Genomic DNA, 11,831 nt, shown 5'->3' on the forward strand with positions numbered 1-11,831 from the left:
AAATTCTTCAAAAAACAAACATGCATCTACATCTAAATACCCGAAAACTCCAAAAAAGAGGGGTAGAAAGGCGGCACCTCCTATTGTTCGACCAACATTACAAAAGGTATGTAAATTTGTTTCCCATATACATCATTATTTTCAAGTTGTTTCTTTAGTTTGTTGATTCTGATTGTTAAGTGTCGTTTATATTGTATATGGAATTATTATTTTTTAGTTAGTCTGATAAATTAGTATTAGTCTACTGAATTATATTAAGTATTGCTTTAATCTTATCATGATTTTTGTATATATTTGTTAGTATGTTCAATTATTTTTTTTATTAAGTATCATTTTTTTGTGCTCATGATAGAATGATTCTTTGTTTTATTTTTACTTATATTTCATATATATTAAGGTATCAAATAATAGTATATGTGTATCATACAGTCATACATCTGTTATTTAAGTATCATATTTATATGAATTATTGATAAGTATATAAAAATTTAAGTATCTAATTTAAATTGTGAATTTGAGTATCTTTTTATGTGTTGGACATGAAATTTAATGTATCAAAGAAATATATTTAAATTTATGTTTCGTTTATATATAGTTTTAAATAGTTAGTCTGATAAATTAGTATTAGTCTGATGAATTATATTAAGTATCGTTTTAATCTTATCATTATTTTTGTATATATTTGTTAGTATGTTCAATTATTTTTTTGTTAAGTATCATTTTTTTGGTGCTCATGATAGAATGATTTTTTGTTTTATTTTTACTTGTATTTCGTATATATTAAGGTATCAAATAATAGTATATGTGTATCATACAGTCATACATCTGTTATTTAAGTATCATATCATATGAATTATTGATAAGTATATAAAAATTTAAGTATCTAATTTAAATTGTGAATCCGAGTATCTTTTTATGTGTTGGACATGAAATTAATGTATTAAAGAAATATATTTAAATTTAATGTTTCGTTTATATATAGTTTCAAATAGTATTTGTAAGTATCATGTTAACCTGTTTATTTATATTTAGTATCAGCATTAGGCAATTTTTAGTATCATTTAAAATAGTGATATTATTATATGCGGTCAATAGTTTATAATCTTTTTATATATGTTACAATTGATAAAATTTTATTTGTTTTATTGCAGAATATGAATTATGTCATTAAACATATTCCAACTAATGCATTAAAGTTTGGTCCAATATACAACACGAATTTTGTTGAACACTTAGTATTCTATTAAGTTTGAAGGATGGATATGTTAGTCATAGCGATGATCCAACAAAAATAAGTTGAAACACAAAATATTCCGTTCCAATAATAGTTCAAAAATAATATAAACCTAACTAATCAACATTAACAAATGCATCTTCTGCCTGTTTAGAAAACCCGCCCTTTGGCTTTGTTGGATCATCGCTATGACTAACATATCCATCCTTCAACCTTAATAGATGATACTAAGTGTTCAACAAAATTCGTGTTGTATATTGGACCAAACTTTAATGCATTAGTTGGAATATGTTTAATGACGTAATTCATATTATGCAATAAAACAAATAAAATTTTATCAAATTGTAACATATATAAAAAGTTTATAAACTATTGACCGCATATAATAATATTACTGTTTTAAATGATACTAAAAATTGCCTAATGCTGATAATAATTATAAATAAACAGGTTACATGATACTTACAAATACTATTTGAAACTATATATAAACGAAACATTAAATTTAAATATATTTCTTTGATACATTAAATTTCATGTCCAACACATAAAAAGATACTCAAATTCACAATTTAAATTAGATACTTAAATTTTTATATACTTATCAATAATTCATATAAATATGATACTTAAATAACAGATGTATGACTGTATGATACACATATACTAATATTTGATACCTTAATATATACGAAATACAAGTAAAAATAAAATGAAAAATCATTCTATCATGAGCACCAAAAAAATGATACTTAATAAAAAATAATTGAACATACTAACAAATATATACAAAAATCATGATAAGATTAAAACGATACTTAATATAACTCATCAGACTAATACTAATTTATCAGACTAACTATTTAAAACTATATATAAACGAAACATAAATTTAAATATATTTCTTTGATACATTAAATTTCATGTCCAACACATAAAAAGATACTCAAATTCACAATTTAAATTAGATACTTAAATTTTTATATATACTTATCAATAATTCATATAAATATGATACTTAAATAACAGATGTATGATTGTATGATACACATATACTATTACTTGATACCTTAAAATATTCGAAATATAAGTAGAAATAAAACAAAGAATCATTCTATCATGAGCACAAAAAAATGATGCTTAGTAAAAAATAATTGAACATACTAACAAATATATACAAAAATCATGATAAGATTAAAGCAATACTTAATATAATTCATCAGACTAATACTAATTTATCAGACTAACTAAAAAATAATAATTCCATATACAATATAAACGACACTTAACAATCAGAATCAACAAACTAAAGAAACAACTTGAAAATAATGATGTATATGGGAAACAAATTTACATACCTTTTGTAATGTTGGTCGAACAATAGGAGGTGCCCGCCTTTCTACCCCTCTTTTTTGGGATTTTCGGGTATTTAGATGTAGATGCATGTTTGTTTTTTGAAGAATTTTTCTTGCTAGAGCTTGATTTTTTCATGAAAATAGTTTGATGCAACTATAAAGAACCCAGATCTACATAAAATTTGATTATGAAAATCATCAATAAAATTTTTTGAACAATAATCACAGAAAATACAAAAAAATGGAAAATAAATTGAAAAATATTAATGTGGATGATGATATACCATCACAGAAAATACAAAAAAATAAAAAATAATAATGTGGATGATGATATACCTGATTTAGGACTCAAATTCGGTAGAGTATTGATAATAATCCTTAGAATAATTTGAATTTGAAATTTGATTTACAATTTTTAACTGAAATTAGAGGAAAAAATTTGGGGAAGGGGGTAATTTTGGGGAAGGTGAAATTTTTGGGGGAAAGGAATCAGATATTGGGAAGGTAAGTTTTGTTTTACTTTGGTAAGGTTAAATTAACTTTTTAGTATTCCAACGTATAAAATTTAATTAGTATCATTTGAGGTAAAAAAAGAGATTTTTGTAATTTAATACATTAATAGGGAATTAATGAAATTAGATAAATTAAAGTAGTGTAGTTTAGTAATTTTTTTCTTAATAATACCCCTTCAAAATTTTCCATTCTTTTCTGAAATTCTTAATAAAGTCGGACCACAGGTCCAAATTTTTTTTTTTTTAAAAAAGAAACGCAGAAAGTCTAATTTACCATTACCTAATTTTTACTACTATTAATCTTAATTCTTGTTTTTGAAAAGTAATATATGACTTTTACAATATATTTATTTTCGTGCATTTCACGATTGTATATTAAGAAAGCGAAAGCATGGAAAATGCAATGAGTTCCCATTAGTGCTTAATGCTGGCTGCTAAGACCTTTCAGTCAACCTTTTACCAAAAGAAAAATAGTTAATTAAACATGATTTTTCCTCTCTTGTATAAAGAATTAAGTTTTACTCACTTTTATTTACGAAAAACATTTTCACTTTACTTTATCTATTTTAGTATATCGAGAGAGAAACAATTATTTTCTTCGTTCTTTAAGCAGTTGATTAAAAATTATATGTCATTTAATATGAATATTAGAATATAATATATATACTTCACTTATTATTTCTTTGGTGATGAATAAAAATAAGTTAAAGTCAAATATAAAGCGACAACAATAGAGGTCAGGCTCACGAAAATAGAATCATTTTCTTTCCTCTTCGGATCTTGTAGCAAATAAGTGGTGGTTGAATATTAAACGATTAGAGTGAATGACTAGTGTAATTTTCCCAACAAATTTACACGAGGAATATAAAAATCTATAACGAAATTCCAAGGCAACTTCCTTCTTGTAACGGTCAACTCAATAAGGTCTTTTTAATTTTTTGGGTCAGTAAAAGAGGCTAATTTGGGGCAGAAGCAATCAGAAACTGCCAGCAAAACAAATAAACAAAAACTAGAACAAGCCAGCCTGCCCCACCATATTTCCAACAAGAGGCAAATGACTCTTCCCAAAAAATTAGGAATTGAAGAAACTTCCTGTGACACTTCCATTGAGTGCAAGACCAATTTTTTTTAATGAATTTGGTCACGAACTCCTCAATTGCGTGCACCTACTAAGCACTTTCCTCCATCTTCAAACTTTCAATTTATATATATTTCCCTTAACCTTTCATGATTCTTCATCAAAACCAAAACAAATACTTCAACTCTGTTTTTTTTCTGCATGCAACAGTATCACTCGCCTTTTACAACAACAACAAAGAGATATTTCTCTTCTTCTCCATCTCAATCAAGAATTTTAATTTTAATATGGCAGCTTCTAATTATTTGAATCGATTTCCATTCAAGAAATTCCCTGTAACTACTATTCCAGTTCCCCTGCTAATTCATGGGGCGGTGGGATTCTTCTTTCTGTATATAATCTTTGATTGTGTTCGAAGACTTTTTACCTTTTTGTCCTTTGCTGAAACCCAAGTGTGTGAAAAACACAACACTCCCAAAAAACTGAGCGAGAAATTAGTTGATGGAAGCTTAAACAGGGAAGAGGTGGAAATGGTTATGGCTAATTTAGGTATTTTTGCCAATCCTGAAGGTGTGAAGATTCAGGAGAGGTTGGATTCTAATGACATTTTTGAACTTTTCGGAGAGGAATTAGAAGCTAAAGAGCAAGAAGTAAGAGAAGCTTTTGATGTGTTTGACGAGAACAAAGATGGATTTATTGATGAAAGGGATTTGCAGAGAGTTCTGTGTGCTCTGGGATTAAAGGGAGTTGCAGAATTGGATAATTGCAAGAAGATGACCATGGCCTTTGATGAAAATGGAGATGGAAGAATCGATTTCCAGGAATTTGTCAAAATGTTGTAACAACAATCATTGGATGAACACAAACATTTTGTAACATTCTTTAATTTGTTCGATTTACTCTTACTTTGATATAATTTTTAAATATCTCTTATACTTATTCATAATTTTATCTTTTACTATAATTATTTTATGTTTGAAAATTAGAATTCTTAATCATCTAATAAGATTATAGTCTATACATGTTGGTAATTATAATAAAGTTTAAATAAAAATTAAATTAATACTAATGCAAAAAGAAAATCAATTCAACACTAAGAATGACAATGATATTAAATATTTGTTTTTTAATTTTACGTTGATTTAGACAATTAAAATACATGATCTAATTTTACTTTCTTTTAATATTTAGTCATGTAACTAACACTTACTAAATTTATTTTAGCATGATTAGTACTTTAAATTATGATCAATTTCGTTATGACTTATTAATTTACAATATTTATTTTATGCGATTTTATTATTATTATTATTTTAAATATTTTGTCGTTAATTATATCATTTTTTTTATTTTCTTGAAAAATAACTTAGATAGTTGAATTTGGTAAGAGTAATAGAAATATTTGAAGTACAAGTAAATAATATTTTATTTCAGTGGGTTCGAGAGTTTAATTGATAAAATCGTGAATAGAAAAGTCCACATGACAAATAAAACCAAGTATAAAAGCCTCTCAGGTTATTCCGCCATATAAATATATACTTTTCGCCAAATATTACTCCACAATTTTGACATCTATATACAGTTAGATACTTGGAGGTAATCTCAACAAAAAAAAAATCATAGAGAATAGGAAAGATTTTTTTGGATGATAAAGATAATATATATAAAACATTGAGGAGTTACAAAGTTATTAATGGCATAAAGAATAATTATGTACTTTTTAATTCTTAAGGAATAACATCACGTCTCTCAAAGCATTAATAAATAGAAGGAATTAAATTAGTTGTAGGGAAAATATGCTTAGGAAAATATTGAGGATTAACAGAGTTTAAATAGCTATTAAAAATTAAATATAATTATTAATGGTGCAATGATAAAAAAAAAATGATTTATCTTAAAATTAAAAATATAATTAAATCCATTTATTTCCTAATATATTACATCTTTGAAGTAAAAAATAAATAAAAAGTTCCTAATATATATTACCCTTGTCAAATCATAATTGTCCACTATTGATTTGATACTCTTTAAAAAATAATAAATAAAAGAATAATATTACTATTTTATCTATTGACTTTATTAAATTTAATGTTTTGAAAAATGTGTTAGATGATAAATAATTTAATAACAAAAGTTAATTATTTCTTAATTTTTCAAATCGAATAAATATTATAAAATAACTATTTTTAATTTAATGGATAAATATTATTGAATGGAGAATGAATTACTATTTTTAGTTTAATAAATCAATGTCTTAATTTCAATATCATTCAACAATGATTTAATTGGAGAAATTACTTAATTTTGTATATTAGGATGACAAAGTCATTTTTCATGTAAATAGTAAAGGTTAATAATAAATCTAAATTAAGAGAAAAATAGATAAATAGTTAATATTGATCAGCACATTCAGGATACATCGATATTCTAATTTTTTATGTGATTTGTACATATCAACTACTTCTATTTTATTTCAAAAAACTTCATTTTAATTGTATTTTGTTATCATATTTTATGAAAAATATGCACAATAAGATTAATGATACTTAAAAGTTGATCAAATTGACTTAAAAAAGTCAGTTTTTGACTTGTTAGAGTGTTTGATAAATATCAAAGTAACTTATTTCAAGTCAAAAATTACTTGATCTAAGCTAAAAGCTAGGTAAGAGATCTTTTTTTTTTCAACTTAAAAAAGTCATTTTATGTTGACCGTATATATTACCTTTTTACCTTTAATTCTTTTATTTTTATTTTTATTGTTATTTATTTATTTTTATTATTATTATTTTATCTTATTATTATTATTATTTATTCTTTATTATTATTATTATATATTATTATTATTATTTATTTTATTATTCTTTATTATTATTCTTTATTATTATTATTATATTATTGTTATTATTATTTCCATATTATTTTATTATTATTATCTATGATTATTATATATTATTATTATTATTTATTATTATTATTATTATTTATTATTATTAATAATACTTTATATATTATTATTATTTATTTATTTTATTATTTATTATTATTATTATTATTATTATTATTGTATATATCATATAATAATAATAATTATTATTATTAATATTATATTATTATTATTATTTTCGTATTGTTATATTATTATTAATTTTTATTATTATTTATATTTAATTATTTTTATTATTATTATTATTTATTTTATTTATTATTATTATTATATATTATTATTAATATTTTATTATTTTTTATATATTATTATTAATATTTTTTTATTATTTTAATTATTATTATTATTTATTATATTATTATTAAATAATTATTATTATCATTTTCATATATTATTATTATTATTATTATCATTATTATTATTTTCATGTTATTTTATTATTATTATTATTATCATTATTATTATTTTTATATTATTTTATTAATATTATTATTAAATTAATCAACTTATCATGTTAACAACTTTTAAAGGTATTTCAGACATCTTGATTAAAAAAAGTGTTACAGCACTTATTTGCCAAACACTTTAACAACTTTTTTTTAACTTTAGCAATTTTATCTAAACACATTACTAGTTATTTTAAAAATAAATTTCAACACTTTCAAAAGTATTTTTTTAAAAGCTATTTTTAAGCCCATCCAAACGGGCTCTAAAAGAGCCAATTGAGTTCCACATCGGTACGCTAAGCATAATTTGGTTTTCTTATATAGTTTGTAGTAATCTATTTTTCATGGATTACATTTTAGTGTTTACTTAGATTTAAGATCCATTTCTTTTATATACCAGAGTCTTATAAGAATACTATTGCTTTCTCTTTTTTTTTTTTTAGGAATAATGTGAAAAATTATTTTTAGTAGGTGGAGTTTCAAATCATTATTATGATCGAATAAATTCGATATTGCCAATTCGTTCTACTTAGATAAGTTAGTGGACCATCCATAACTATTTACGTATTTCTTCCGTTTCAACTTCCTCTACCTTTCTCACCTCACTCGAAAAAAAAAATGTCAAAAATTTATATATCTACTATAATTTATTTGAGATTGATGCATTTTTATAGTAAAAACTCTCATATTTACAAGAAGACATCATTAAGAAATGGTAAGGTAGAGAATGCTCTTTATAAGACATTGCACCTAGTACAACTTTGAGTTTCCTTTTATTATTATAGTAACATTTTCTTACAAACAAATAGCTAGAGACAATTGGTACATACATACTCACCATAATTAGTGCTTAGCTCTTTTGCAGTAAAAAAAAAATAGATATTTTTCTTCTATGCACACAATACTGTAAATGCTATTTATACTATTAAAGTGAGCAGTAAAAGCTCACAACTGCCGCCCCCTAAACGTTAATTACCACCCAAAAAAGAGTAGGCCAAATCAATTCTTTTTACTTCCACAATTGAATGACCAATTTTACAATGGACAAAAAGTGCCAAACTGCGCTTTTCCCCAAATATTTTGGTGAGTAAAACCCTCAAATTAAGGCCAAACTCTTAGAATAATATATTAGTAAGTAGTATACTTTGAAAATTCTGAAATTTTTTTTCCCGTAAAAATATGTTGCGTTTTAACGGAATTGTCCTCCAGAAAATGTCTGACCAAATGACCAAGAAGTAGGAGCTGCATTGTATGAAACAACAGTGCGACCATCGCCTGTAGTGACCTTAAAGGACAAGCTTTGGCCGTTAAGGTAAGCGTTATTCTGCCAATTTTGGCCCCAATTTCTTGACATTGGTTGCCATTGAGTTCTTGAACCCTTTATGTATACTGAATGTACATCCCCTGAACCTCCAACATTTGTTACAAGAACCAAGTTGAAGTAAGAGTGGCCATTGATTGTAAATCTAATTCCTCCACTTCTTCTGCAGGGTACCCTGTAAAACATTAACATAATAATTTAGTTACCATAAACAAATAAATGAGAAAATACTCTTTCTCAGTTTCAATTTCGATATAAAGAAAAGGGTAAATATAAATTACCTTCTGTAGGCAACAGGAACTATGCCAGCTCTATATTGAGCAATGCGCAAGAAGATAGGTTGAGAGAGATCAAAATGAGGGCGTGGAGGATCACACCACCCTCCTGGTGGACAGAAATTGGTGGCTGTTACCGTAATTATGCCTGGCAGGCAGTACTGCCCCGCATTCACACACATTAGCTGAAAACACGCTCCACAGCTCAACCCGTTGTTGAACAGAGCAGTACTCAACGCAGCAGTGTTCGTTCCGTATCCAGTGCTGTATAAATTTCCGTAACCACAAGCACCACCTGTCAAAATCCACACCCGATTTCAGTTATTTTTTACATGAGTACAAGCTTAGGCTCAAGTGGAAAATTATAGTACCCATAGTTCCAGAAGCATCTCCTCCACCGTAAAAAGTGGCATGCGCATTGATCCAACCACCATAGCCGTGGGCTGATTGAAACATGAGGGAAATTCCCATTAAAAGGAGAGCTAAAAGAGCCATTTTTAAACCTGCAGGGGATGGAATTAAAGTTTAGTGCTAATGAAATCAGTTTACTATAAAAAAAATTGAACAAATAGGGAAAATGACTCACAAAAAAATAAAGTTTCTATGTGTTTGCTTGAGGAACGAGGGTGTAGTTAGGAAATGAAGCTATCAGCAATCGTGGAGAATAAATAGAGGAACTAAAAGGGTGGTTTGGGCGTTAAAATAAAAGGTCCAATATTAAATTAAGCTGACCAACTGATAAAGTTTCTTTAACTGTTGCTTGGGACCATCCTCTCTCTACTTAGCATATTCACATAAAAATATATTTTCTTTTTCATCATAGAATTAAAGGAATTGACTGAGTAGTTGGAAAAGTTACTACTTTTGCTGTCCTAATTTACGTAACATAATTTGAATTTTGAGAGTTAATTTTATTTGTATGACCTCTAAATACTGTAATTTTGTTACTTTTGATACTTCTTATTTAGTTTTTATATATGAAGTTTAATTCTTAATTTTCGAATTATATCAAATAAATTGAAACAGAGTAAGAATAAATATGTAGATGTTTTGTTTTCTCTGGAAAGAAGCCGCGTGGTATTGAAGCAGTCCTATTCTGGAATTCCATTGCAAAATTGAATCCAGTATGTGTAGGGTCGGGTCAATAGCAGAGTGGTACAATTCATGTGATTGGTGAAATTACGTATGGCTAATTTAATTGTACCCTCTATATAGTAGCATTATTTTTTTTTAATGAAAATGGAGAACAACTGGGAACCATAAAATGTTATCTACTTAATCAGATTCGTTAATCCTGTCTCAACATTTGTATCCACAATGTTCTTTCAGTACTATCACGTTCTTGTACTCAACGGTGTAGCTTAACGATCAATAAATAATATTTGATATTAATTATGACTTATGAAATAGTCGTAAGCAAATTCAAACACTATTGTTATTTGAAAAAAGAAACATATAACGTACTATATTGTTAGGAGATTGATTAGTCGATTTCATTGTAAAAAAAATAAAATTAAACCTGACTCCATTATTATCAAGAAGAAAGAGAAAAAAAAAATAAAAAGAATCACGTCTTGAATTTGTGAATATCAAGATTATTCTTAATCTCTTTTGATTGAATTTTACATAATATATATCTATATTTGTTTGGTATAATTAATATCAAGATACACACGTAACTGCAATCCTTCCACTAATGCCAGAATCGGATACTATCAATATCTCCTCAAGGTTGAAGTCCGAAGGCAATTAAAATTTTCACAAAATAGATCCATAGATATATAATTTATCATTTATATCTATATTAACTTGTTTTATTATTAATTTCCGATAAATTTTCAAATGGAGATAGAGTACAAGATTGTACGTTACAAAAATACTCGTAATTCAAATTCATGTACACGAATTACTATTATGTCTGTGAGGTGGTTGCGTTAAGTGAATATTGTTGACCAAAAAAAATATTACTATATTTTTTGAAAAAATAAAATTAAAAATTCAAACATGAGAAACCAGGCATTACTAACTCAGAGATTAGAGGTCTTATCCATCATTTTCCCAGAAAGAGTTGCACTGATTACGGATTTTTCAGTAAATAAATAAAATAAAAAGATTTTATCCAGACAATCAAATATCATAAAGTTTCAAGACAAATGAGAAACCTAAGACAATATAGGCTTCATCTGTTTATATTTTTCAATTTTGATGTAATAAAAGTGACTCCACGCATCTTATCAAAGTCTATAACAGCCCAAAAAGCATTTTGACGTTGAGGTTTCTTATTATAATTTAATTTCCATGTACACATTGGTAACCAGCTCAGACCATGTGTTGACTAAATAACATCACTGCTTTAAATATTGTTAGTGAAATTAAACTACTCCATGCATGTTTATCTAGTCATTTAGTCTTTGCAAATTTAGTGTGATTGTACAAAATTATGCCACATTATCCGCAACAAATTGCACCAAGACCTAGTCCACAATGCACCATATAATATACACTTCCATGCTGGAGCAGACAGCCAGAGACGGATTGAAAATTTGAAATTTATGTGTTTGATATTTTTAATTTTTCATACAAATATTTTTAAAAATATTTTCTTTAAGAATAAGAAAATAGTGAAAACAAGTTGAATAAGTGACATTCCAAGTTAACTGTCTCTT

The 11,831-nt window shown here is 25.9% G+C and overlaps 2 protein-coding genes across 2 annotated transcripts; one reads left to right on the plus strand and one right to left on the minus strand.

Moving 5' to 3' along the window:
• The first annotated feature begins 4,201 nt into the window (after nucleotides 1-4,201).
• On the plus strand, nucleotides 4,202-5,137 carry LOC107010362 (calmodulin). Its single transcript, XM_015209640.2, has one exon. It carries the CDS (start codon nucleotides 4,329-4,331, stop codon nucleotides 5,019-5,021), a length of 693 nt encoding a protein of 230 aa, XP_015065126.1. The 5' UTR covers nucleotides 4,202-4,328; the 3' UTR covers nucleotides 5,022-5,137.
• Nucleotides 5,138-8,280: 3,143 nt separating this feature from the next.
• LOC107011851 (expansin-A10) lies at nucleotides 8,281-9,897 on the minus strand. Its single transcript, XM_015211514.2, has 4 exons — nucleotides 9,752-9,897; nucleotides 9,537-9,668; nucleotides 9,172-9,460; nucleotides 8,281-9,065 (listed from the first exon to the last, which is right to left on the minus strand). Exons 2-4 carry the CDS (start codon nucleotides 9,658-9,660, stop codon nucleotides 8,759-8,761), a joined length of 720 nt encoding a protein of 239 aa, XP_015067000.1. The 5' UTR covers nucleotides 9,661-9,668; nucleotides 9,752-9,897; the 3' UTR covers nucleotides 8,281-8,758.
• Nucleotides 9,898-11,831: the final 1,934 nt, after the last annotated feature.

The sequence above is a fragment of the Solanum pennellii genome, chromosome 2 (assembly GCF_001406875.1).
Source record: "Solanum pennellii chromosome 2, SPENNV200".
NCBI lineage: Eukaryota > Viridiplantae > Streptophyta > Magnoliopsida > Solanales > Solanaceae > Solanum > Solanum pennellii.

What these genes read in the sequence shown, in the direction of transcription:
- LOC107011851 (XM_015211514.2), bottom strand. Translation starts at nt 9,660, where the DNA reads ATGGCTCTTTTAGCTCTCCTTTTAATGGGAATTTCCCTCATGTTTCAA. An exon ending in AGATGCTTCTGGAACTATGG is followed by an intron (nt 9,461 to 9,536) that starts GTACTATAATTT and finishes GGATTTTGACAG; the next exon opens with GTGGTGCTTGTGGTTACGGA. An exon ending in GTTCCTGTTGCCTACAGAAG is followed by an intron (nt 9,066 to 9,171) that starts GTAATTTATATT and finishes AATGTTTTACAG; the next exon opens with GGTACCCTGCAGAAGAAGTG.
- LOC107010362 (XM_015209640.2), top strand. Translation starts at nt 4,329, where the DNA reads ATGATTCTTCATCAAAACCAAAACAAATACTTCAACTCTGTTTTTTTT.